A 27891-nucleotide genomic window follows, 5' to 3' on the forward strand; every position below is an offset into this window, starting at 1 on the left:
ACTGTCTGCGTTTATTGCTTCCCCATGCCCTGGTAAGTGGCATTGACCCTGCTTGGCAAGCCCATCCTCCTTGTTTATTTAGAAGTTACTGACTACCTGTATGTCTGATATTGTACTGGTCTTTTTACCTGTCCAAGTAGGACTCTACTATTCAGGCTATCCAAGTCTTACACTTGTGTCTTCTGACCAATGGTCTCAGCCCTCTTTACTATGTTAGCACTTCCTATAGGTACTGTGTATTTGACATGTGATAATATGTACTACCTTCTTTGGTTTTTTCATTCCGGGCATATTGACCTACCCAACTAAAATATGACTCTTGAAGGTAAGAACTGTATCTTCAGCTCCTAATTTTATGAATCACCTTGGTAGTTGTTGGCCAATGGTTGAAAGGACTAAGGGAACTATTTTCTAGTGAAACTCTAATTTTTTTTCAATGTAGCTTTTATTTTATATTTTAAGTATTTTGCTTGAATGTTTCTTTTGCTACATAGATTCCAGCAAAGGATAGTCTAGTATCGGTCAGTATTTTTTCATCAAGTACCCAGCACTCTCTAAGATCTATTTTTATTGAGATGTAATTGATAAATTACATTGTATTTGTTTCAGGTGTACGACAATGATTTGATATTTGTATATATTATGAAATAATCACTGCAGTAAGTCTAGTTAATATATATCACCATACATGGTTACAAAATTTTTTTCTTATGATGAAAACTTTCAGTGAATAAGTGCCTACTATGTGTTTTCTACTCTCTAAGCAACCTTCAAATCTGCAATATAGTATTATTAACTATAGGCATTATGCTGTCCACTACATCCCCATGAATTATTTATTTTATAGTTGGAAGTTTATACTTCTTCTTTTTTTTCTTTCTTCTTTTTTAAAAGTTTATTTATTTTGAGAGAGAATGTGAGTGTGCACAGGGGATGGGCAGAGAGAGAGGGAGAGAGAATCCTGAGCAAGCTCTATGCCATCAGCACAGAGCCTGACATGGGGCTTGAACTCATGAACCCTGAGGTCATGACCTGAGCCGAAATCAAGAGTCAGACGCTTGGGGTGCCTGGGTGGCTCAGTCTGTTAAGTGTCTGATTTCAGCTCAGGTCATGATCTCGTGGTCCGTGAGTTTCAGCCCTGGGTCAAGCTCTGTGCTGACAACTCAGAGCCTAGAGCCTGCTTCAGATTCTGTCTCCCCCTCTTTCTCTGCTCCTCCCCTGCTTGCATGCTTGCACTCTCTCTCTCAAAAACAAACAGACATTAAAATAATAATAACAATGATAATAATAATAATAATAATAATAATAATAATAATAAAAAGCCAGACGCTTAACCAACTGAGCCACCCAGGTACTCTGGAAGTTTATACTTTTGAACCACCTTCACCCGTTCCCCCCACAGACTGCGGCAACCACTAATCTCTTCTCTGTATCTGTGAGCTCGGGCTTTTATTTTGTTTTGTTTCCTTTTGTTTAGATTCCACATATACTAGTGAGAATATTTAGTGAGGCAAATAGTATTTGTCTTTCTGTGTATGGCTTCTTTCACTTAGCGTTATACTCCCAAGGTCCATCCCTGTTATTGCAAATGTCAGGGTTTCCTTCTTTTTTATGGCTGAATCATATTACATGTGTGTGTGTGTGTGTGTGTGTGTGTGTGTATGTATATATATATATATGTATGTATGCATAACACACGCACACCACATTTTCTTTATTCATTTAGACCCTATGATTTTGCTACTGGAATCACCTGAGTGTGTTTGTGATGATGCTATGCAAGAAGGCAGGTCCGGATGGCTGTGGTCAGGGATTCTGGAATTGAAGAGTGACTTTTGGAAGCATAATTGTCTGAGTTCATTAAAAGTAAATCTCCCAGATGGGAAGACTAGATCATGTAAAGATTTCCTCAAAGTGCAGTGATTTATAGAATTAATACAATAGCAATTAAAATCTGGGATAGAGAGAAGAGTTTATCTGAGAGAATAAATAAAATTTACAAAGGAGTTTCTTTTTTTTTTATTAAAAAAAATTTTTTTTTAACGTTTATTTATTTTTGAGGCAGAGAGAGACAGAGCATGAACGGGGGAGGGTCAGAGAGAGACGGAGACACAGAATCTGAAACAGGCTCCAGGCTCTGAGTAGTCAGTACAGAGCCCGACGTGAGGCTCAAACTCACGGACAGTGAGATTGCGACCTGAGCCAAAGTCGGATGCTTAACCGACTGAGCCACCCAGGGGCCCATGGAGTTTCAATAAAAGTGTATTTGAGAGGCTATTTCTATCAGATTTTAAAGCAAAAAAAGTTGTAATAATTAAAATATTTTAGTACTCATCCACAGATTGGAAAATAAATTACTATTTTGTTGATTTGATGTCTGTGTGTATGTTTCATATAATGTATATGTAAAAAATTCCTATAACCAGTACCACCCTGCTCCTAGTCTTTCTTGGAGCTAGCAGTGGAAAAAGCCTTGCATATGCCTTTCCTTCTCCCCTTCCCAGAGGCAGTAGGAAAAGAAACTGGATTATCCCAAAATAAAGGCATTGGGAAGTGTGTCACAAAACCATGGCCCTTTCACATAAAAAAATTTTAACTATATGATTCCAGAGATAACATAAAAACAGTGGAAAGGGCCAGATTTTTTTCCCTGTAAATATTGTTGAAATGACCAAGTAGCAATTGGGAGGGAAAATCAGTGCAAACCATCTAATAAGATAAATACCAAATGAAACACATAAAAATCGAACCATAGTCCAGCATGAAGAAAGTGATTTCAAGAGTTATCAAACTCTAGAAGGGATATATATTTTACAAGCTTGGGGTTTAGGCAGGGGCTTAATGGTGACTTCATAGCACATAGATGCCTGTAGTAATTGTACTGACTCTGTCCAGCACCGTGTCCCTAACAGCATCTGGCACATAGTAGGTTCAGTAAAAGCTTGCAGAATGTGGGTGTGCATGGATGTTTGAGGCAATGTGTAGACCCTTCCATCTGATAAAGTGTGAGAGTTCTCTGTGTGCTTGTTCTCGTCTTGGCTCTCTGAACCCTGAAGAGAGGAGATGAAAAGACCCCACAGGGCCATCAGGCACCACTTCTGCTGCTTGAGGGCTGTGCTGTTCTTGTTCAGTGGGATGAAGGTGCAGACAAGGAGGAGATCCTGGAACCATAGAGAAAAAATAAAGCTCTCTCAAGGATATAGGATACGGAGTGGGTTGAGGGGGAGACTTAGTGAATTTCTAAATGCTCTTTAAGTGATCTCAATCCTCTTCCTCTTTTGTGGCGGCAAATAAAATGATTGCCTCTCCTGCATCATGTCTTTCTCTATGTACAAAATAGCTAATAGAGGGCTGCAAACTGAAAAAAGAGTTCCTTCTTCTCGATTTTTGTTGGTTTTATAACTGCTTGAATACAGGGATCAATAAATAGACTCGTTGCACTATAGTAACGCCTTGTTTACTTGTCTGAGTTCCTTCCAGAAGGCAGGCCTTTGTCTGTTTGATTCACCAGTGTATCCTCTGCACTAAGCTTATGCCTATTTTAGAGTAGAAACTTGAAAACGTGTGTCAAATGAATGAATAAGGGCCTACTGTGTGCCTTCAGAGAGCTGTAAGTGAAGACCTGTAAGACACAGCCTTTGCCTTGGAATTTATCATGTAAAAATATCTGGTCTTTATTAGTGTTTTCCTTGGGGCGCTGTGTTTTCAAGGAATGCTCAGTGTGTGAATTCTACACCTTAATTAGCTTTGGAGACATACGGATCCAGAATACATTATAATCATTTGTCTCGGCCTTATTCGTGCACTGGGTTCATCATTGTTTTATTTTGAGCACAGCTCCTTCTTCCCCTCTCTACTGTAGAGTTATTAATAGTAATCGGAGCTTCCCGGTGTCAGTCAGCGGCATGCTGAAAGGGATGTTCAAAAGAGATAGGAAGGATTCATCTCCCAAGTAATTTGTATGCCAGGGAGTACCACTCCTTAGAAATCCTGTTCTCTGTAGCTGACACGGTTCACGAGAGGGCTGGCGTGGAGCAGTGAGCCACGGCAACCAGAGTAGACAGGGAAAAACTGGAGCCTAGAGCTAAAGCCCTCCCCTATCCCGGGGCTGAACAGGTGCTAAGGGGGGTTGCCTGGTAGAGGCACCAGCTGGCTGTGGGAAGAAAGAACAAGGCAGATCGGCGGACCAGGGAACCCAGGTGATCACAGGGCGGTCCTAGCAGAGGCTCTGAATGTAGAAAGCAGATAGCAAAGCATATGGGAGATGATTAAGTGGAGTGGTTGAGAAGGGCAGCTTTTGAAAGCAACCCAAGTGTCTCTCAGTGGATGAATGGATAAGCAAAATGTGGTGCGTACATACCGTGGACTATTATTCAACCTTAGAGAGGGAGAAAATCCTCATATGTGCCACAGCATAGATGAACCTCGAGGACATCATGGTAATGAAATAAGGTGGTAACAAAAAGACAAATACTGTATGATTCCACTTACTTGAGGTTCCTCAATTAGTCAAATTCAGAGACAGAAAGTAGAATTGTGGCTGCCAGCGGCTAGGGGAGTTGGGGAATGGGGAACTGTTTAATGGGTGCAGAGTTTCAGATTTGCAAGATGACAAAGTTCTGGAGATTGGTTGAACGATATTGTGAATGCAGTTAACATTATTGAACTGTACACTTAAAAATGGGTGGTACGGTAAATTTTATGTTATATGTATTTTACCATAACTGAAAACTTAAAAAAAATCAGAGATAAAATAAACAAGAAAGGCGTCTTTGAACACAAACTGAGTCCAAATCCTGGCACAGACACTGACTAGATGAGTGCCTTTGGGCAAATCAGGTAACTTCTTTGGGCTTTGGTTTTCTTTTTAATATAGGGGTGACAGTTATAGTACCTATTCTTTCGGCTTCTTGCGAGGATTAAATGAGATACCGTATGTAAAGTCCATGGCACTTAAAAGAGCGCAATGGTGTTCATTTTCACCATGATTATCAGGAGAATGTGTAACAGTTCAAGTATATAAGCAGGTGGTTTGCTTTAGGAAGTCTGTGAGCATTCTATGGGCATGGAGTTCCAGATTCAGATTGAGGGACATGACTTCAGTTTGTAGTGTGACCTATAAAAAGCAAGGTATAGCCCCATGCCAGGGTCAACAAATACTTATGGAGTACATACTAGCGGCCAGGTGCTGCTTGAAGGGTAGGGAGACAATAACGTGATCTCACTCACAGTATGGTGGGTATGTTGTCAAGTTTTTAAGGTGAAAATCCAGTTATTTTATCTGGATACATGATAGGCACTTAGTATTAGGTATATTACAGAAGCCTGGTCAGTTAATAGAATTATGGCACCGCAAGACAAGGATTGGATTTACAACTAGAGTAACTTTACGTATTGAGATTTTTCCATTTGCCAGTGACGGAAATCGCAAGTCAACATAGCTTGAGCACAAATTTTAACGTACTGCTTTACAAATGAAAAATCTGGTAGTATACCTGACTTCAGGCGTGGCTGGACCCAGGTGTTCTAATGATGTTGGAAATCTATCTCTTAGCGAGTCTTCACTCTGCTTTTCCCTGTATTGGCGTCATCCTTAGGCAGTTCATCATGATGGTGGTAACACAGCCAGTAATGCTGCTTGGTTTCTATTCTATCAACTTAACCCTCCTGTTCTTCCTCTTTCTTTTCCTTTTCTTTTTCCCTTTTTTTCTTCTCTCTTCTGAACTATTCCATCCAAAAAGCCATTAAGTGGGACTGAGCAAGCTAAGAGTCTTTGCTGGGGGGCAGGGGTGGGAAGCTGTGGTGGCACAGAGCAGGGTGTTCGAGCCCAGCAGGGGTGAGAAGGGTGCCCACATGGGAGTGATGAAGCCCATTTTGGGTAAGGAGAGCATTCCAGCAGAGGGTGATCTTGGCAGCGCATCCTGGGAGAAGGGCTGCTCAGTGTTTTGTGTCAAAGCCCGTGTGAGGTGAGGATAGTAGTCAGTGCAAGTTGTTGGAGATCAGGAAGGATGAGGAGCATGCTCACAATGGAGGGCCTGGCGTGGAGCCCAAGGGGGGTGAGGAGGGTGCCTGTGAAAGGGGATATCCCAGAACAAGGTGTCAGAGCCTGAGAAGGGTGAGGGGGCTCTCCCTGTAGGGTGGAGTGGCTTGGGAAGAGGTGTGCAAGTCCAGGCATAGCGTGAAGGGCTTTCACAGGGGAGCCAGGTTCTCACTGTGAGAGCAACGTGTTTCAGATATGAAAGGGAGAAAAATAAATGCAACCCTGTTAGATTGGATTGAAATTTTATTTTTCACTCTCTGATCAGTAGGTAGATATAGATAAATAGATAGATGTAGAAACAAATATAAATGTAAATGTGTATGTATATGCGGTAGTGGTGTGTGTGTATCTATGTACCTATGTTTCTAGATACTATTATTCACTAAAAGAAGCCAGGGATTCCTGGGGAAATAGTTGAGTGAAGGGCTGGGGCAGGGAAGACCCAAGTTGAGCCTGGAACATTTTGTGCATGAAAGCAAGGAAGGGCTAAAGAATGCGAGACATACGTTAAAATGACTCAGGAGCAGTGTAAAGGGCTCCCACTGGCCACACATGGGACAACTTGAGCTTCAAAATAAATAATGATAGCAACAGGTTAATGCCCACTGAGTAAAATCAGGGAAGCCTGAGTTGAAATTGACACAAATTGAAAGTTGATGGCTGTGAAAAACGGATATGTATGTACTATCATCGCAAACTGTTTACTAATTACAATGGGAAAGGAATGTGGAGGTGACGTCTCCTAACAAAAGACTGAAGTGCTGGTATTAGAGGTGTCCCATAGTCCCTCCAGGTCCACTTGTGACGTCTTCTTTCTGCTCCTCCCAGGGAGGCTGGCCTCTACTGACCTTCACTCCCTTGTCCTCTGGTTTCTACTTGGGTTTGGCCGATGGACAGTGGCACCAGGTGATGAGAGGGTAAAGGGCTAAGTTGTCTGGCTCCTTGCTGCCTGGGCTGCAGTCTGGCAGTCCTGAGCTTCAGCAGTGAGCCTTCTCTGACATCTGCAGCTCTCACTCCTGGCACAAAACCCTCCCCTGGGCCCTGTTGGGGCAGCAGTGATAATCATTTGCCACTGTTGTTAGCTGGAGTGAGTCCCCATTCTTTACCGATTTCCCTTAATCCTGTCTTCACCTCTGTATAACATCCCTTCGTTAAACCCTCTTCAGGGCGCTCCCTGTTTCCTGCTGGGAGCCTGACTAATACAGCGTTATAGTATTATTAGCAGAAGGAAGGGCAAACGGTAACAGCAGATGTCCACGGCAACTGATGCTGACCCGCCATTGCTCCTAGATTAGAACGTCCAGTCATCTCCCCTATAGATAGGATTGGGCCCCCAGATGTCAAGTGACCCGGGGTGTGGAAAGAGAACAACATCAGAGCAGCAGCTCAGTGACCAGAGAGGAATTTTGTCCCAGTCATGTATACAGATAGTCCTCTAAAAGGAAAGACTCCTTAAATTTATGTGGGAGAGTCAGATACTTTCCCCTTGCCTTCATTCAAGGAGGTGGTATCCCTCCTTACCTTATGAAAGAATCACAGTTCACAATGTCCTGGGCCTTTTGAATTAAACTGTCCTTGTGATTTCTTCCAAAGACGATCAAATAATAAAACAACCCAAAGGTCACGGCATTATCGTCTTTCAAGACTGTGCAGTCTTGACTATACCATTAACACTGGACAAATCATAAGTGGCAGATGTTCTTATTTCTGGAAACTTTCCGTTTCAGCCACTCCTTCTTGTGTTGTTCTGGGAAGCAAGCACAGACAAGGACATGGAGTAGGCTTTCTTAATGTCAGATCAGCTCAGAGGTGTCCTTTGTTCCAGCCTCTGAACATGGGGTGACACTTTGGAGTACAGCCTGCTAAGAGAGCAGGCAAGCACTCCCATGAGTTATTGGGTTGCTAAGCACCCCATTTGCAGAGTGATCCCATTAAATTACCCTGTAGCTCCAATTAAGGGAACTCAGACCAGAGTCCATATTTAAGAGTGCTCCCTTGTCAGTTTTATCCTGGGGTTTAAATTGAATTCTTAATGTGGGTAGGGCAAACTGAAACATTTCCTAATTCTGCTAGATGTAGCAGAGGAATCATGCACAGGAGCCCCCTTTCCAATGTGGGCGGGGAAAATGGGTCATATCTGCTGGGAGAGATCACTTAAATTCCCTTTTGTTTTCCATTAAAGTCCTGCACACAATGTACTCAGTCACAACAGCGAACTTAGATGTCAGAATACTCATTTTCATAAATGGGTCTGGAAAACAGTCACATTCACCCCTTGCTGTTTTCAACTTTGGAGTAACTTTATAGAACACACTATTTTAATTACCACTGACTTACACGAGTTAAGGTCAGAAGTCCAGGATAGGCTGGTATAATTGGATGGTAGAAGAAAATCCTGGATTTCTTTTATAAAGTTGTTTTTTTTTTTTTCCTGTTGGTGCCTCGTGTGTGTGTGTGTGTGTGTGTGTGTGTGTGTGTGTGTATGTATGTGTATGTGGGGGTGGAGGGTATGCCTCAGTATGTAGACTATTTTCACTTAAATGTCTTGCAGTTTACAATAAAATACCATGCAGATGGTCCCCAAGGTAGGCACACCCAATTTGTGAATGTGACTGTGGTACCAGTTACATAATCACCCTCCCCCAACCTTCCTCACCACAAAGCTTCTCTTCTCTCCCTCCCTTCTTGTCATTTGCTGGCTTCAAAACACAATCTTGGGGTCCTTGGCCACTGATACCAACTCAAGTCTGACTTGGGTAAATTTCTGATCCACTACCTCTTTTCCGTAATATCCTTTCGTCCTCTTGAAGTAATTATGCATGCAATACAGTTTCTGTGTATTTTGTGATTTTCATTACTCTGAACTCTGCTCATTCTTCCTTGGGCAATTTTCTGATATAAATGGTAGTGTTTAAGACCATGAATCAGACAGACAGGTTCAAGTCTTGGTTCTACCACTTACTAGCATTATGACTTTGGGCAAATTATTTTGCTTTCTGTGCCTCAGTCTTCCGATTGATAAAGTTGAGATAATAATATAATTATACTCATTTCTTAGCCATGTTATGAATATCATGTAAAACAATGTAAGTTGGATGGTGTGGCAGGAACACATTGTAAGTGCTTAAAAACATGATTTGCTGATGTCTGCTATTATCTTTGTTTCTTCTTTTTCTTCCTTGCTCTATCCTCTCTTTTCTAATTTTCCTCAAGTGTTTGAGAATTTTTTTTTCCTTTTTCCTTTCTTTTTTTTTTAATGCTTATTTATTTTTGAGAGAGAGAGAGACAAACGGAGCATGAACAGGGGAGGGACAGAGAGAGAGGGAGACACAGAAACTGAAGCGGGCTCCAGGCTCTGAGCTGTCAGCACAGAGCCCGACATGGGGCTTGAACTCACGACCGTGAGATCATGGCCTGAGTTGAAGTCAGATGCTTAACTGACTGAGCTACCAAGGTGTCCCAATTTTTTCCCTCTTTTGATGATCTTCCCCCATTTCTGTGTTCTTCAAGCTGAGGTACAGGTGACAATAGGCAGTAGTCATTCCCTAGTGAGGGCTGGCCTGGGCTCAGTGTCATCTGCTACAGGGAGCTACCTGACACCCTACTTTGTTTTTCTGCTAGTCTTTGCCTGTTTTTAGTCCTGAGTGACCCTATGGCTCCTAAAGATCAGAGTAGTGCTGGGGATACACTTGCATCAAGAAAAGCAAAACTATCTGCTTGGGAGGGGAGGGTGAGGGCATCAGACGTATTAGTAGTAAATAACATTTCTTGACATTTCTAACAAGGCCTCTTCAGAATTCCAGAATTTCTACCTTAGTCTCTATCCTCTTCAAATTAAATATGCTTTTTGATTCATTCAGTTTTTGAAGATACTGTTAGTGGGAAAAACAAAATGGTTTCTTAATTGACTTGATCATTTTTCTGCTTTGTATGACTGTTACAAAATAGTATACTATTTTTTATTGAAATTGTGTAGCATCTTAGTAATATTCAGCATTAAATAGGCCTTTGTGTTGTAGCCTGTAGAATTATTTCTATGGGGAAAATAAGCTCTAAGTCCTTAATACCTAACTAATGAAAGAAATCTTTAGAAGGCTACAGGTTTGTAAATGGGGGACTGAATGTATAGTATGATATGTACAATGCAGGTCAACTTTTACAAGGTCCAACCTCCATTCTGTCTAGATAAGACAATGACCAGGAGAGACCCAAAAACTCATTTAATATCAAATAAAAATGTTATTTCTCTGGAATTGGATTGGATTTTGTATTAGTCAAGGTTCTCCAGAGAAATAGAATTAGTAGGACACACACATACACACACACACACACAGAGAGAGAGAGAGAGAGAGAGAGAGAGAGAGAGAGAGAAAGAAAGAAAGAAATTAATGTATTAAAAGACTTGGCTTATGCAGTTTTGGAGGCCAAAAAGTCCCACAGTTTGCTATCTGTAAGCTGGAAAACAAAGAAAGTTGGTGATATAATTCAGTTCGAGTCTGAAGGCCTGAGAACTAGGGGGTCAGTGGTATAAGTTCTGGAGTCCAAAGGTTTGAGAACCATGGCTCCTGTGTCTGAAGACAGGAAAAGCTGGATATCCCAGCAGAAGAAAAGAGAGAGATCATTTGTCCTTCCTTCTCCTTTGTGCTCCATTAAGAAGCCCAAGGGATTGGAAGATGTGCCCCCAGCTACTGTCCCCCCCCCACTACACCCCCACTGGTGAGGGTGGATCTCTTTACTCAGTCAACTGAATGAAATGCTAATCTCTTTCAGAAACACCACACAGATACACCCAGAAATAATATTTTGCCAGCTATCTGGGTGTCCTTTAGCCCTGTCAAATTGACACATAAAATTAACCATCACAACTTTTAATCCCCTTTATAAATGAAAGCCTGTCCTTTAGCTCAGGTCTATTCTCAGGGCTAAATGGAGTACAAAGTCTGAATCCATGGATGATGGATAGAATATGATATAAAAACCCAATTTCTAAATTTCTAAAAATATAAACAAACTCAGAATTTGTTTGCTTATGTTTTTAAGTTGGAAAGGTTGAAAAACTGTTGCAAAGCTACTTTTGGACTTGTTTGAGTAATTTACCAACATTCAGCCCGTTTCAATTATCCTTGCCCACCCACTGGTTCAACCAAATTAAGAATTTTAACACCAGGCATTTAAAAGGGAAAGGAAAAAGAGATTCATGTATTTGGATTCTTCAAAGAGAAAGTGAGAGGGAATTTGTGCCAGTTTCTGTATTTTCTTACTTCTCATCCCAAGTTACTGCTGTCCTTGGCAGGCAAGTCTTCCTCAACTTGTAGTTTGTGTACCATGTATCTATTTGAATTCCCTGGGGTGCTCATTAACATGCACATTCCTGGGGACCACCCAGAATTTCTGATTTGGAATTTCTGGAGTTGGGGTTTGGCAAATTGCATGGCTAACAGCCCCCCAAATGATCTTTATGAACTCTGAAGTTTGAGGACCGCTGATGCAGACATTCTGCCTTAGGATGTTAAGTGGTTGACAGTGAATGTGATGTTAATGGCCCCTTTTTACTCAGGATTTGGTTTTACTGGACCTCCACATTTTAGATTCTTGACTTTTTGAGGAGGATTTGTCAGGGTCTATGTAATATTAGTTTGTTGGGCTGCCATAATAAAATACCATAAACAGAGTGGCTTAAAGAACACAAATTTATTTTCTCACAGTCCTGGAGGCTAGGAGTTCCAGATCAGGGTGTTAGCAAGGACTGGTTTCTGGTGAGATCTCTCTCCTTGGCTTGCAGATGGCCGTCTTCCTTGTCTTTGCATGGTTTCCTCTGTTGGTGCATGTTGTCTGTGTCTTCATCTCATATTCTTACAAGCACATCAATCATATAGGATTAGGGCCCACCCACTGAACCTCATTTTATCTGACTTACCTCTTTAAAGGCTCTATCTCCAAATACAGTCACATTCTAAGGCATTGAGAGTTAGGACTTCAACAAATGAATTTGGGGGGAAGCAACTCACCCCATAATAGTCTAGATTTCAAACCGCTGTGTAAATAAGTGCAAGATGAACACTGCAGATTTATGATCAGGTTCCCTCCCCATTCTGGCTTCTGTCCATTGAAGGGATGCTTACTCCTGGTTGGTCTCTTTTTTTCTCTCCTCTAAGACAGCAGGAAGGAGGAAGGGACAATGAGACCTTGATTTTCATTGGCTCTGTTCTTCCTAAGCTCCATTTCTTTGAGTGTGGGAGAGTCTAATTACTGAGACTCAACTGCTTAAATGACTAAGAATGGTGGTTCTCAAAGGAAATCTGAGAAGCCAAACTCTCCTCATAAGTAATATTAAGATCTTTCCTTTTTTTTTTTTTTTTTTTTGTTAAACTGGATGACATCTGCACTGATTGTGCAAGAGCAGGGCTGACCAGAACTGCTGGTGCTTCCACATGAATTGAGGCAGTAGCACCAAAGCTGTACTAGTAGTCATTATATAATTTCACCACAGTGCATTTGCATTGCAGGAAATAAAATGCCAGTTTCACTTAAAAATGCCCTTGTTGAAATAGTAAAAATTACTAGGTTTGCTATATTTCAGCCTTTGAGTACACCTGTTCTTAGGATGATAGGTGACAAAATGGGAGGTATGCATAAAAGTACTCTGCTGCATACAACTTCCAGTGGCTGTTTTGAAGGAAAGCACTGGTATGATTGAATTGTGAGCCAAAGTAGCCTCTTTTTTTCATGAAACACCATTTTAACTTCAAAGAACGAGTGATGAACTCTGGTTATATTCAGACTCGTGTGGCTGGCAGACGTGTTCACAGAAATGAATGAAGTGAGCCTGTCACTTCATGAAAAGCGACTGACAGTGTTTGTTGCCCATGATAGAATTCAAGCTTTCAAGTGAAAATTGGAATTTTGGAACACTTGTATCTGTTACTGTGAGCTTGATAGCTTACCAACATTTGAAGATTTTATACTGAGGTTGGTGATTAAAAAATGTGATTTCTTTCATATTACGTAATGAAATGTGTCAATATTTGGGAAACCTACATAATTCATGGAACCACTCTTTTCCAAATGAAATAATACATGATGCTACAAAATCATGTGTGGGTGAAAGATCTATGTGTGGGTTCAAGATAGGGGCACCTGGGTGGCTCAGGCGGTTAAGCATCCTCCTTTGGCTCAGGTCGTGATCTCGGGGTTCGTGGGTTTGAGCTCTGCGTCGGACTCTGCTGTCAACTTGGAGCTTGGCGCCTGCTTTGGATTCTGTGTCTCCCTCTCTCTCTGCCCCTCCCCCGCTTGCACTCTGTCTCTCTCTATCAAAAATAAATAAACGTTAAAAAAAAGTGCAAGATAGACCAGCAAATTCTTATGTAGCAGTTAGTTATATGATTTCAGATTCTTATTGCAACCAACCTTTAAGAAACTATAATTGTCAAGTTTTTGCATATTATCAGAGAAGAATATTCACTATTATCTGAATGGATTATTACAAATGCTCTTTCCTTTTTCAACCACATATCTGAGTGAGGCTGAAGTTTCTTTATTTAATGCAACCAAAAATATATTCTTATCAAAGTAGATTAAATGCAGAAGCAAATATGAGGATCTAGCTGTCTTCTATTTAAGCTAAACATTACTGATTTGCAAAAATATAAAGACATGCCATTTTCTGACTAATTGTTTTTGTATTTAGGGATAGACACAAAATACATAAATAAATTTTATTTATTTAACATGTAATGGGTTTTTCATTGCTATTTTAAAACAAATTGATAAATACACATTTAAAAAAAATTCTCAGTTCCAATTTCTAATACAGTGACTACCTATGCATATAACCCAATAAACAAAGGCTCTTTGGGAGCCCCAATAATTTTTAAGAATGTGAAGGGATCCTGAGATCCGGCAGTGTGAGGACTACCAAATTAGACATTTTTCTAGCTGTATTGTGGTAATTGGTTTAGCGTTAACTTTGATTCATGGTGCAGTTAGAGCCAAATATATTCACTATCTGAATGCTAAACATAGTAAGGTTGACTTTTGCTTTTTTCTCATTGGGAGAAAAATCCTATTGGTATTCCATACCAAAGTATTCTCATGCATAGATTAATGCTTGTTTTACCTTTCCTAATTCCAAATAAGATTAGATAATCATGAACCAACTGGAAAACAAAAAGTCTTCTCTAAGAACTAATGTTTGTGAGAGTTTTATTTCAATGTAATGAAAATGTGTTTAAATTAGCAGAGAGTAAATTCTGCCCTATAGAAATGCACTTGGAAATCTTGCCATCAATGTACTATTTTCCTCATTCTGCTCCTGTTTTGTCCGTTTCCATTTTACAGAGCATTTGTGCCCTTCCCCTCCTCATCTTTCTTTCACACCTCTTCTTTTATTCATCCCCCCCCCCCCCCCCCCCCCACCGCCTTTTTCCTTTTGCCTTATTACAGCTGGGGTTATTTCCTCACATGCTGCACTTTGTGGTTTCTGCAGCGTCCTCTAGGAAAGATGCTGAATCAGTCACTATGAGCAAGGCACTGACAAAGTGTAGGTACACCTTCACATTCTCAGCTCCAGACCTTCCACAGTCTTCTGTTCAACATGGGACTAAAATTCAACATGGAACTCTATGCTGTGCTTCCGTTCTTAGATTTCTAGAGTCTGTGAGGGAAGGATAGGGAAGAGGATTTTAACTTAAAACTTATACCTTCTAAAAGAAATGACTTCAGAATAAGTCCTGCTGTTTCACTGGGTGCTTCATAGATTTCTTTCTCATTTTTCCTCTAGTCCAAAAGTCACTCCCGAGTCGGCCTGAAATCAAGCACGAAGCAAAAGGTATGTTTTTTTTCCCCTCTGCATCATTCTGTAAAAAATAATTATTTTGGTGGATGCTTTTATTTATTTTTTTAAAAGAGAATGATTTCTTTTTTGAAGGTAAGGATACTCCCAGAAACAAGGTATTTTGGAATTTTCATTTACTTTGCTTCTACAATAGCTAACCTGAAATGGGAGAAGAAATCCTTGAAATGAAATGGAACAAGAGAGATTCTGGAAACCCAGTGACAGAAGCTGAGAATTTCTCATGGCTTACAAGCAATTCTGAAAGCAAGGTCAGAAGATAATGTGCCAGATTCAGTTCTCGTATTTTTTAAGCCCTTGGCAATGAAGGAATTTGTTTCTATCTCAGTTCATGTGTCCACTAAACTTTATTCTCTCAGGATCTGTTATGGAGAATGACCCTCACCTATGACCTGTGGCGAATTGGCTAAAACATGAGCTCTGAGTTAGAAAGAATTGCTTTCAATCCCTGGTTCTGTTACTTTATTAGCTATGTGACCTTGGACACATTTGTACAAAGAAGATGATTGTACCTACTAGTGTAGTATATTCTAAGGATAAAATGAGATAACATATGTGAAAACACTTATATCGTAGTGCCTAGCACAAAATAGGCATTTAATTTTTAAAATCCTAATATTCTTTCATTGATACTTTAGATCAAAACAATAGAAAATTTGAAATTCCAAAATCTTAATCCTCAGATACACAGACATACACATTTACATATATTTAAATTATGTTAATTCCTGGTGATACATAGGGCGATGATATAAATAGATTTATTAGAATTTGGAGAAGTCCATGTTAAAAAATTATTCTAATGTCGATGTTTGAACTTGTTGGAGTACTTGCTGAACCTTTGAGGATAATGGACGAGTTAACTCAGAATACCTTTCTTGATGTTAATTGTTAGAGAAAAAACACTTCAAGAATGCAAAGCATCTAAGAGATGCTTAAGGAGATTAAAAGAGGTAACATCTGTGAAAGCACTAAGCCCAGTGCCTAAGTACATAGTAACTGTTTTTATTAGCAGAACATCATGTTGCTTGGGAAGAAGACAGGCAGACAGGGGTTCCAGCCCAGCCTCAACACTTACCTGCTAATAACAGCTAACACTGATAGAGCAAACCCTGTGCTCCAGGTACAGTTCTGAGCACTTTCCAACGATCAACTTATTTAATACTCTCTACAGCCCTCTGACATAGGTGTTCGTGTATCCCCAGGGTCTGTTGGCAGAATGAAATTACACCAGTGATTTGAACAGAGAAAATTTAATATGAAGAACTGTTACCCGGTTGTAAAGTTGTTAACTAGGTAATGGGAAGAGTACAAAACATAGGGGAAGGAAAGAAAAATAAGAGAAAAACAGAAAAGGAGACAAATCATAGGAGACTCTTAAATATAGAGAACAAACTGAGGGTTGCTGGAGGGGAGGTGGGTGGGGAGATGGGCTAAATGGGTGATGGGCTTTAAGGAGGGCACTTGTTGGGAGGAGCACTGGGTGTTATATGTAAGTGATGAATCACTGGGTTCTACTCCTGAAACCATTACTACATGGCATAGAGCATTTTTGCCCTTGACTTGAATTTAAATAAATTAACAAAGGGGCATCTGGGTGGCTCAGTTGGTTAAGTGTCCGACTTTGGTTCAGGTCATGATCTCACAGTTTGTGAGTTTGAGCCCTGCGTCGGGCTCTGGGCTGACCGCTCAGAGCCTGGAGCCTGCTTCGGATTCTGTGTCTCCCAATCTCTCTGCCCCACCCTGCTCGTGCTCTGTCTTTCTCCCTCTCTCTAAAAAATGAATACACATTTAAAAAAGTTTAAATAAACAAAAAGAAGACTATAGGGGTGGGGGTGGGGAGCAATTCCAGGAAGCAGGTATCACCCCCAGGGTGGAGGGAATAAGGCAAAGAGATTGGATTATGAAAACTTCTTAGATCTTTAGAGGAAGGGCCCCACAGAGTTGAGGTTCAGACCTCTGAGGAGCGGGTGCTGGCCAGCATGCTGTGAGTCTGCACATGTGGCCAGACTGGACTCAGTGGCTGTGCAGGAAGCACAGAAGGATAATGCTGCTGGTGTGAGGCCCAGAGGAAGCACAGCTGAGGGAGCAAGTTCCTTCTCGCTTCTCCCCCTCTGCACCCCCTCTAGTGCTTCTCACTGGCAGAACTAACAAGAAGCCAGCTGACTGTGCAGGAATGTGTTTCTCAGAGCCCCAGGCCTAGATCACAAACCAGGTTACAGAAAGAAGGGTTTGGAGATGAGAGATAATAATTTAGCAACTGGTACCATTATTAGTTCCTTTTCGTAGATGAGGAAACAGAGGCAGAGATGTGTTAAGCTCTGTTTGCCTGGTGTTGTGCTCTGAGTATTTGTGCCCCCCTCAGATTCAAATTGGAATTTGATGATATTAGGTGATGATATTAGGATGGGGGACCTTTGGGAAGTGCATGGGTCATGAGAGCTCTGCCCTCATGAGTAGGATTAATGCTCTTATAGAAGAGACCCCACAGAGCTTCCTTAGCCCCTCCTCACAGCAAGATGTGTGCAACACAGTGAGATGTAAGCACACGGGCACCCTGATGTCAAGCTTCCAGCCTCCAGAACCATGAGAAATAAATTTCTGTTGTTCATAAGCTACCCAGCCTGTGATATTTTGTTATAGCCACCTGAATGTACTAAGACACCCATCTAGAATGAGGCCGGTCAGAAATTAAACCTAGCCAACCTGGCTCCAAAATTTATGCTTTTTAAGTTCTTGTACAAGTAACCATGGGCAAAAACACTCCAAGTCTTATTTTTAAAATCTACAAAATGAGGGGCACCTGGGTGGCTCAGTCGGTTAAACGTCCAACTTCAGCTCAGGTTACGATCTCATGGTTCATGGGTCTGAGCCCCATGTCAGGCTCCGCACTGAGAGTGCGGACGGAGCCTGCTTGGGATTCTGTCTCTCCCTCTCGCTCTCTGCCCCTCCCCTGCTTGCACTCTGTCTCTTTCTCAAAAATAAATAAATGTTTGAAAAAGAAAAATCTACAAAATGAGAATTATAATTCCCAACTTCTGGGGTTGTTCTAGGGATTAAATAATATAAATGATGTGCTTATTGTATTTCTAGTACATAGTAGGTTCCTAATATTAGCTCTTGCTAAATATGGCATTTCTCTTGTTTTGAGTAGAGGGACCTCATTTTGCCTCAGTGACTCTATGTGCAGTTTCGAAAGGATTGCTCTTGGCCTTGGGGCGATCCCATCTACAGTGAGTTGTTCATTTAGTTGATTATCGCTCCAGGTTAGCATGTGTAAGTGTTTATGTCAGAAAGTGAACAGCAGAGAGAATTTAATACTGGAGCTTGACCAATGGAGGTTTTATTGATGATGTCCTTAAAAATCAGAATTTATTAGGGGTGCAACACGGCACTGAATTAGTCTTTCAATTCAGATTTTAAGAGGTGGGGGAAATCACTGAATTTATTTATTCATTCTTTGACACAACAGTTATTCATTGGGTACCTAATTGCACCAAACATTATCTAGGAGTGGTATCCAGGAGTGATATAAACAGAGAACAGACCCTGCCCTAGAGACTGTTTCTTCCAATCGGGGGGGGGGGGGGGGGGGGGGGAGGGGCATGTGATGCATCAACCCAGATGCTTATTCTCACTCCTTGTTTTTGACAGGTGTATATGGGTGTATCTTTCTTGCTATCATGCTATCATGTGGGTAAAATATCTATTGGGCCTACTACAGAGTTGACTAGTACCCAGTGGAGATTGTGTGGTGGTAGAGAGGTGTTAGGGAGGGCAACTGCCTCTTCCAAAGGACAGTCGTTCAATAACTGGGGAAGAGGTGAGTCTCAGAGCAGACTCAGGGGCTGAGTGGGAGAGGCCGGGAGGCAGCAGCACTGGAAAGCTCTTGGGCTTCTGGTGGGAGGTCATACAATGTTTGTGTGCAGGGATAGGAGAGTTAAGGGCTCCAGGCCTGGTGCTGTGATGCTGTATGGGCCCTTTTGTCCTTGCATGATTGATAGACTGGGGGACAGGACCTGGGAACAGGCAAGGCCTCAGAGCCCTGGAAGCAGCTGAGATAGTATCAGGAACCTCTCCCATAAAAATTGGGTTGTTTTTATGTTTTATTTCCTCTCTGTGTTTACTTTCTGTCTGCCTAAAAGTGCCATATATCCTGGTATCCCTAAGGAACTAAGGGAAGGGCTTTATATATGAGCTTTGGCCAGAATTTTAAGGCGAAGCTGTCGTGGAGGCTAGCATGGTAGCCATTCATTTGGCAAGTAAATACTCTGTTACCCCAGTGTGGAATGTCAGTGAGCGAGGCTGAAATAAATAGAAGACTCTTTTGTCTCTTTCCCACAAAACTTACTTTCCTACTCCCCAATTATCTTTTCAAGATTAATAACAATATTAGTAATAGAAATAGCATACAATCAGTGTTCTGGTTGCTTTGCAAACATTCCGTGGTTGCACTGTTTTCATTCGATTTTAATCAGAAAGAAAATTGAACTGCCAAAGCCTAAGGTTAACAGAGTGTTTTAAATATTTTGTCTCCTGCCCAAACATTTCTCTGGTGTTCAGGGATCTTGAGTTTACTACATATATCCTTTTTTCTATTAAAGCCATCTCTGCAGATCTGATAAATAAATTCACAGTAAGTTACACTTGAATTATGTGGTTTAAAGTCTAATCTCTCCTAAGAGTATTTGCATTTTAATAGGTGATAGAGCTAATGAAATGGAGTTGAAGGGGTAGAATTTTCTGGCATTAGCAAGGAGGGAACAATTTTGGGTTGGTAGAAAGATCTTATCCTTGCTTCTAAAATTACATCGTTTACCTGTAAGATGGATTCTGGAGGATATATTAAATGATTAGATGATCTAGGGTCACAAATGTATACAGTGGGTGGTGAGTCAGTCCTCTAATTTGGAGCATTGAGGTTGGCATTTTGTTGCTCAGCCCATGATCATCTCTTCCTCCCACCCCATTCCCCACCCGCCTCCTTATTTATGAGCATAATGTCCATCCTTCCCACAGAACTATTACTTTCCTCCAAACAAAAATTGTGTTTTGTTAGTATTTGTACCTTTCCTCTACCTCCTCCTCTATGGTGCCTAGTGTCTGAGAGCTTTCTAAATGTTTATATCTGAGTAAACCTGAGTATATTTAAGTAAACCATGTTATGGACAATAATGGAGCCCTGTGTTAGTCTCAGGTCCCTGGAGAAGTAGCTTTTAGGTTTTCCCGGTAAAGACTAAAAAAGACTCTTGAACATTTCCTGTGGTATTATTTTCATTTTCTAATTCTATCTTTATGCTCCATCAGCAGTGTTCTTTTGCCCTTCTATGCCCTCCATTCAATCCCCACCCCTCACACACAGCATGGTACATTTGTTATGATGGATGACCCCACAGTGATGCTTCATTATCACCCAAAGCCCATAGTGTACATTAGGGTTCACTCTTGGTGTTGTACATTCTATGCATTTCAAAAAGTGTATGACGTGTATCTGCCATTATAGTGTTCTACAGAATAGTTTCCCTGCCCTAAGAGTCCTCTGTGCTTCACCTGTTCTGGTCTCCATCCCCAGCCTCTGGCAGCCGCTGATCTTTTTAGTCTCCACTGTTTTGCCCTTTCCAGAATATCATATTGTTGGAATCATACAATACGTAGCCTTTTCAGGCTGGCTTCTTTCACTTTATAATACGCATTTAATGTTCTTCCATGTCTTTTCACAGCTTGGTAGCTTATTTCATTTTAGTGCTGAACAGTAGTCTATTGTCTGGATGTACCACAGTTCGTTTATCCACTCACCTACTGAAGGACATCTTGGTTGCTTCCAAGGTTTGGCAATTATGAATAAAGCGTCTATAAATATTCATGTGTGGGTTTTTACGTGAACATACATCTTTCATTCGTTTGGGTAAATACCAAGGAGTGTGATTGCTGGATCAATTTTTCTTTTTTCTTTTCTTCCCCAAAATGACTCACAGCCTTTGCTCAATTGTCTTTGAGTACCTGCTTCAACTTGTGTATTTTCTCAAGTGTCCTTCCTGTTCCTGGCTGTGTATTTCACGCATGGAGCCTCTAGAGTCCCTGAGAATGATTTACGCCCCACTTGGGAGAATATAAGGAAAGAGAGACACACTATGTAACAACAGTACAGAGAAATTTTTAATGAAGCAGCTAGATTTGGGCAAGTTAAGTAAAAACCAGAATATGAGCACCCAAGAGTTAAAATTCTGTCTGCTCATGTGTTCCCACTGGCATCAGAGAGAGTCATTTGGGCCTTTTACGTAGCTGCGAGGATCTGAACACTGAATCTAGCTTAAGGGAAATTGAAGGTCACTGCTTTCTGGTAGTGGCAATTCCCCTTGAAGGTCCTGACAGGAGATGGGAAGGAAATCAGAATCCCTGAAGTGGAGCCCATACTATCTTTCATCTGTGTTATCTTTCCATGGCCTGTGAAAGATACCAAGTGGCTTTCTGGAAGATGCAGCCCAAATAAAAAATGACAAAACAAGCAAGATGAATTTAAAAGAGATGGAGATCATCTCTACAGTCTCACAACAATGGGGAACTCTAGGAGAGCCTACTATTTTTTCCAGAAAAACAAAATTAAAAATAAAAGACACCTGAATTCGCATTTCTGTTTTGGTTTTTAAAAATGCTATTTTACTTTTCTAGAAAGAGGGAAGTTTTTCAGTTGAATATTGTTCAAAGGATCAGTAACTGTGTGTCAGACACACTGACAGTAACCTTTATAATTATCTCATTTGTGAATTGTATCCTTAAAAAACCCAGAAGGACAAACCAGGCATTTCAGCAATGTAGGTCAAATTCTATTGCCATGAGCTCCAGGGGACGGGCTGTCTAGTGCTTTCTTCCCCCCTCCTGAACTTGGGTTATACTGAATGGTATTTGGAAAATAGGAGCCTTAGGCTGAGGCTCGGGAAGAGTGTCGTGGGTTTTTAATGTGATGGCATTTATTAAATGGGTATTGGAGTCATTTCACTTTTCATTTTATTGCTATTCTTTTCCCTTGCCTTGGTGAAGAGCAATCTAAGTCTAACCAAAGCTTGTAGTCCCTCTGTGTCTCATTGTCCTGTGACTCAGGTCAAAGGTCTCCTTCATTCCTGTCTTCTCTTCCTTAATTTTCCAATACCCTGAGACATTCCAAAGACACAATGTATACTCAGACTTACTTAAGTTTAAGCCTAGTATCTCCAACTCAAAAGAGTTGGCTTCAAGGGTGGTGTAGGCCAGCAGTTCTAAGAATCCCTTTTATCGAAGAGCAAATGATATTCGTATAAATTCTGTGGGAGTGAGGCCTGAGCTGGATTGCTCAAAGCATCTGCCATATATATCTGGAGCAAATGAAAAACAATAATGCCTCTGAGTACAGCTCTCCTTATTAAATATTATATATGGTCACTACCCAATCCTCCTGTGGTATTTCTTCAAGCTGGTCCTTTAATGGGCTTTTCTAACCTGAATTCAATCCAGTGTTTCAGAATGACAGTCTGTCTACAAGGAGAGCTATTGAGCTTAAACCTGGTAGTAGGAGGAGATTAGGTGAGGTTATACCAGGAAATGTCACAAAGGGTCCATAAAGCAATCCAAGTGCAATGCAATTTCTTCTCTCTTTCTGTCCTTTTAATGTTTATTTATTTTGAGAGAGATAGAGGAGGGAGCAGGGGCAGAGAGGGGGGAGAGAGAGAATCCCAAGCAGGCTCCATGCTGTTAACGTGAAGCCCGACATGGGACTCGATCTCATGACCGTGAGATCATGACCTGGGCTGAAATCAAGAGTTGGACACTTAACTGACTGAGCCGTTGAGGTGCCCCAATGCAATTTCTTCTTGTAATTGAAGGGAATATGAGCTCTGAAAAATTCATGGCACTTCAACTCAGAATTGATCTAGATACCCTTGTGTCAGACAGTTCTGAAGTCAAAACTTTGATTTTGTGTCCATAGCTTTCTCTAAGTGGCCTTTTATTTTAGGTTAACAAAAAGAAGGTATTTCAATTTACATAAATTAAAATCTTCCATCTTTCAGAAATGCTTTAGGTAGGATTTCAGAAGGAAAAATGAAAATATATACATTTCATTCATAGACAATCTCTATGCAGAGATTTGGCATTAACAGCTTAGTATGTTTTGCCCATTTGAGTGATTTTTTAAAATTTGAGCATAGTTGACACACTATGTTATATTAGTTTCAGGTGTACAATTTAGTGATTTGATAAGTTTATACATTATGCTGTGCTCACCACAAATATAGCTACCATCTGTCCCATTACATTGCTACTACACTATCATTGACTATATTCCTTATGCTCTGCTTTTTATTCCCATGACTTACTCATTCCATAACTGGATGCCTATACCTCCCTCTCTCTTTAACCAATTTTGCCCAACCCTCACCTCTGGTAACCATCAGTTCTCTGTATTTTTAGTTCTGATTTTGCTTTTTGTTTGTTTATTCATGTTTTAAGATTCCATTTATGAATGGAATCATATGGTATTTGTCATTCTCAGTCTGACTTATTTCACTTAGCATTATACCCTCTAGGTCCATTCATGTTGTTGCAAATAGTACAATCTCATCCTTTTTTTATGGCTCAGTAATATTCTATCGTGTATATACACCACATCTTCCTTATCCATTCATCTATTGATGGACACTTAGGTTGCTTCCATGTCTTGGCTACTGTAAATAACACTGAAATAAACATAAAGGTGCATGTATCTTTTTGAATTAGTGTTTTGATTTTCCCTGGGCAAATACCCAATTGTGGAATTATTGGATGATATGGTATTTCTATTTTTAAATTTTTGAGGTACCTTCATACTATGTTCCATAGTGGCTGCACCAGCTTCCATTCCCACCAACAGTGTACCAGGGTTTCCTCATGTCCACATCCTAACATTTGTTATTTTTTTCTTATTTTGATTGTAGCTATCCTAACAGGTATGAGGTGATATTTCATTGTGGTTTTGACTTGCATTTCCCTGATGATTCGTGATGTTGAGCATCTTTTCAGGTTGTTTGTTGGCCATCTGTGTGTCTTCTTTGGAAAAAATGTCTATTCACATCCTCTGCCCATTTTCAAATCAGGTTGTTTGCTTTTTTGGTGTTGAGTTGTAGAAGTCCTTTATATATTTTGGATATTAACCCCTTATCAGATATATCATTTATCACTTGCAAATATCTTCTCTCATGCAGCAGGTTGCCTTTGTGTTTTATTGATAGTTTTCTTTGCTGTGCAAAAGCTTTGTGTATGTGTATATATGTATGTCTGTGTGTGTATATATCTATATCTATATCTATATCTATATCTATATCTATATCTATCTATATCTATATCTTTATCTATATCTATATCTATATCTATATCTATATCTATATCTATATCTATATCTATATCTATATCTATATCTATATCTATATCTATATCTATATATAGAGAGACAGAGAGACAGAGACACCCAATAGTTTATTTTTGCTTTTGTTTCCCTTGCTTCAGGAAATATATCTAGAAAAATACTGCTATGACTGATGTCAGAGAAATTACTGCCTCTGTTTTCTCCTAGGGTTTTTGTGGTTTCATGTCTCACATTTAGGTCTTTTATCAATTTTGAGTTTATTTTTGTGTATGGTGTTAACAAGTAGTTCAGTTTCGTTCCTTTACAGTGAGCTGCCCAGTTTTCTCAGCACCATTTACTGAAGAGACTGTCTTCTCCCCATTGTATATTCTTGCCTCCTTTGTCATAGATTAATTGACCATGTAAATGTGGGTTTATTTCTGGGGTCTCTGGTTTGTTCTATTGATCTGTGTCTATTTTTGTGCCAGTACAATTCTGTTTTGATTACAACAGCTTTGTAGTGTATCTTCAAATCTGGAATTGTGGTATCTTCAGCTTTGTTCTTCTTTCTTAGGATTGCTTTGGCTATTCAAGGTTTTCCAATTTTGTTCTTGTGATTTATTTATAGTTTAATACCATTGTGTTCAGAAAAAATGGCATAGTATTATTTTAGTCTTCTTAAATTTATTGAGGCTTGTTTTATGGCCTAATACGTGATCTATTCTGGAGAGTTTTCCAGGTACTCTTGGAAAGAATGTGTATTCTGTTGTTTTGGATAGAATGTTCTGTATATATCATTATGTCCATCTGGTCCAATGGGTCATTCAAATACATTGTTTCCTTACTGATTTTCTCTCTGGATAATCTATCCATTGATGTAAGTGGACTGTTAAAGTCCCCTATTGTATTATTATTACCATCATTTTCTCTCTTTATGTTTGTTAATACCTGCTTTTTGTATTTAGTTGCTCCAATGTTTGGTGCATAGATATTTACAATTGTTATATCCTCTTGTTGGATTGATACCTTTATCATTATGTGATGCTCATTTTTGTCTCTTGTTACAGCATTTATTTTAAAGTCTATTTTGTCTGATATAACTTTTACTACCCTGGCTTTTTTTTTTTTTTTTTTTTTTTTCCCCACTTCCATTTGTGTGGTGAATGTTTTTCTATCCTTTTACTTTCTGTCTGTGCCTTTTAGGTCTGAGGTGAGTCTCTTGTAGGCAGCATATGGATGGGTCTTGTTTTTTAATCCATTTTACTCCTATATGTCTTTTGATTGGAGCAATTAGGCCATTTATAGTCAAAGTAATTATGTATAGGTATGTACATATTGCCATTTAAAAATTTGTTTTCTGGTTGGTTTTTTTTAGTCCATCTTTGTTCCTTTCTTCTTCTCTTGGTCTCTTTCTTTGTGATTGACAAGTATCTATACTGTTTTGTTTTACTTTCTTTCTCTTTATTTATTTATTTATTTATTTTAAAAACATGTTTATTCTTGAGAAAGGGAGAGAGACAGAGTGTGAGTGGAAGAGCAGCAGAGAGAGAGGGAGACATAGAATCTGAAGCAGGCTCTAGGCCCTAAGCTGTCAGCACAGAGCCTGACATGGGGCTTGAACCCACAAAGCACAGGATCATGACCTGGGCTGGAGTCAGCTGCCCAACCGAGTGAGCCACCCAGGTGCCCCCTTTCTCTTTATTTTTTTGTGTGCTGTCATAGGTTTTGGGTTTGTGGTTACCATGAAGTTCATATATAATATCCTAAGTAGCAGTGCATATTAATTTGATGACTGTTCAAGTGCAAATACATTCTTAAAAAAACAGAAATAGGGAAAAAATGTTCTTTCTTTCTTTTTACTTTTTTTAATTCCTTTTTACTCCCTTCTCCACACTTTATGTGTATATTGTCATATTTTATACCTTTTAATTCATATTTATGTTTAATTATGGCCATTTCTTTTCCCCTTAAGTGCCTTTAACATTCTTGTAATGCTGGTTTAGTGGTGATAAACTCCTTTATCTTTTGTTTATCTAGGAAATTCTTTACCTTTACTTCAAATCTGAATGATAACCTTGCTAGAGTATTTTTGATTGTAGGTGTTTTTGTTTCAGCACTTTGACTATATCATGCTACTCCCTTCTGGCTTGCAAAGTTTCTGCTGAGAAATCAGCTGATAGCCTTATAGGTGTTTCCATCTAGGTAACTTTTCGTTTGTCTTTTGTTGCTTCTAAGATTCTCTTCTTATCTGAACCTTTGACACTTATTTTGTGCCATGGTGTATCTCCTTGGGTTCATCTTGTTAGGAACTCTCTGTGCTTCTTGGACTTGGATGTCTGTTTTCCTGTCTAGGTTAGGAAGTTTTCAGTTATTTTTTTCTTCAAAAAAGCTTCCTACACGTTTTACTCTCTCTCTTCTTCTTCTTCTGGGACCCCTGTAATGTGAATGTTTGTTTGTTTAGTATTGTCCAAGAGATCTCTTAGTCTATCCTCCTTAAAACAATTTCTTTGTTCTTTTTGTTGTTCAGCTTATGTGCTTTCCATTACCCTGTTTTCCAGATGATTGATATGTTCTTCTGCATCCTCTAATCTATTGTTGATTCCCTCTGGTATTGTATTTTTATTTCAGATATTGTATTTTTCAACTCTCGTTGGTTCTTTTTAATATTTTCTATCTCTTTATTAAAGGTCTCATTGAGTTCTTTTCATTCTTTTGTCTAGCCAAGTGAGTATCTTTATAATTATTACTTTAAATTCTTTATCAGGTATATTGCATATCTCTGTTTCATTTAGTTCTTTCTCTGAGGTTTTTTTTTTATTCTTTCCTTTGCAGCATATTTCTCTGTTTCCATATTTCGTTTGACTTCATGTATTTGTTTCAATGGAGTAAGCAAAACGGCTACTTCTCTTAAAGTTGAAGGAGTGGTGTCATGTATGGTCCCCTATGCAGACTGTGTGTGCTTGGTGACTTTTGCTGGCTGGTTGGAGCCGTGGCTTATAGGCTAGTTACTGTTTTAAACAGTGGCATTTTATAGAAAGAATAAAGAAAAAAATAATAAAATTAAAAAGATAATAAAAGAAAAGAACAAGAAAAGCACAAAACCAAAAAGAAAAAAAAATTAAAAATTAAAAAAAATTAAAAACGAAAAACGAAAAAAGACCCACAAAAAAGTCCCATAAAACCATGGCTTGTTTTCTGTGTCCCAGCACCACAGTACAGCTGATGTGGGCTTCTGGACTCTGGGCTTTCTGAGGTCACAAACTTTCTGTGACAATCTGACCCACCAGTTGTGGCCTCAGGACCCTGAAATTATGGCACCTGTAACCTGCCCCTTATGGTGGCCAGATCCTGCTCCAGTCTGGGCTTTTGAGGTGGAAGGGGAGAGCATGTTCTCGGTTCCTTGACCCTTTTAAGCCATGGCCTTTTTTCTGTGCCTCAGCATGTTTAGGGCTGGTATGGGCTTGTGGACCCCAGGCTCACTGAAGTTGTAAGCTCACTGAGAGGACTGGACCCACCTGTTATGGTGTCAGGACCCTGCTCTGGTCTAGGCTTTTAAGGCAGGGGTGGGAACATAAACCATGTTGTTCTCCAGTCCTTTTGACCTGGAAAACTTTCCTGCAGCTCCTCCGTTCCTTGTCAGAGTTTGTG

The 27891-nt window shown here is 39.9% G+C and overlaps 1 protein-coding gene across 6 annotated transcripts in view; it reads left to right on the forward strand.

Annotated features, from left to right (window-relative positions):
• The window catches only part of RASGEF1B (RasGEF domain family member 1B), a 642397-nt gene that overhangs the window by 170320 nt on the left and 444186 nt on the right, over positions 1 to 27891 (forward strand). For 3 of the 6 annotated variants that reach the window (XM_042936079.1, XM_042936085.1, XM_042936086.1), the window contains one exon: positions 14820 to 14867. Coding sequence is in view for 3 of the 6 variants with exons in the window: in XM_042936076.1 (XP_042792010.1) it covers positions 15038 to 15142 (105 nt within the window). In the remaining 3 variants the exon portion in view is untranslated. Of the gene's footprint in view, positions 1 to 14819; positions 14868 to 15027; positions 15143 to 18045; positions 18125 to 27891 lie in introns of all 6 variants that reach the window. The other 3 variants (XM_042936076.1, XM_042936077.1, XM_042936078.1) reach the window with 2 other exon arrangements.

The sequence above is a fragment of the Panthera leo genome, chromosome B1 (genome assembly GCF_018350215.1).
Source record: "Panthera leo isolate Ple1 chromosome B1, P.leo_Ple1_pat1.1, whole genome shotgun sequence".
Classification (NCBI taxonomy): Eukaryota; Metazoa; Chordata; class Mammalia; order Carnivora; family Felidae; genus Panthera; species Panthera leo.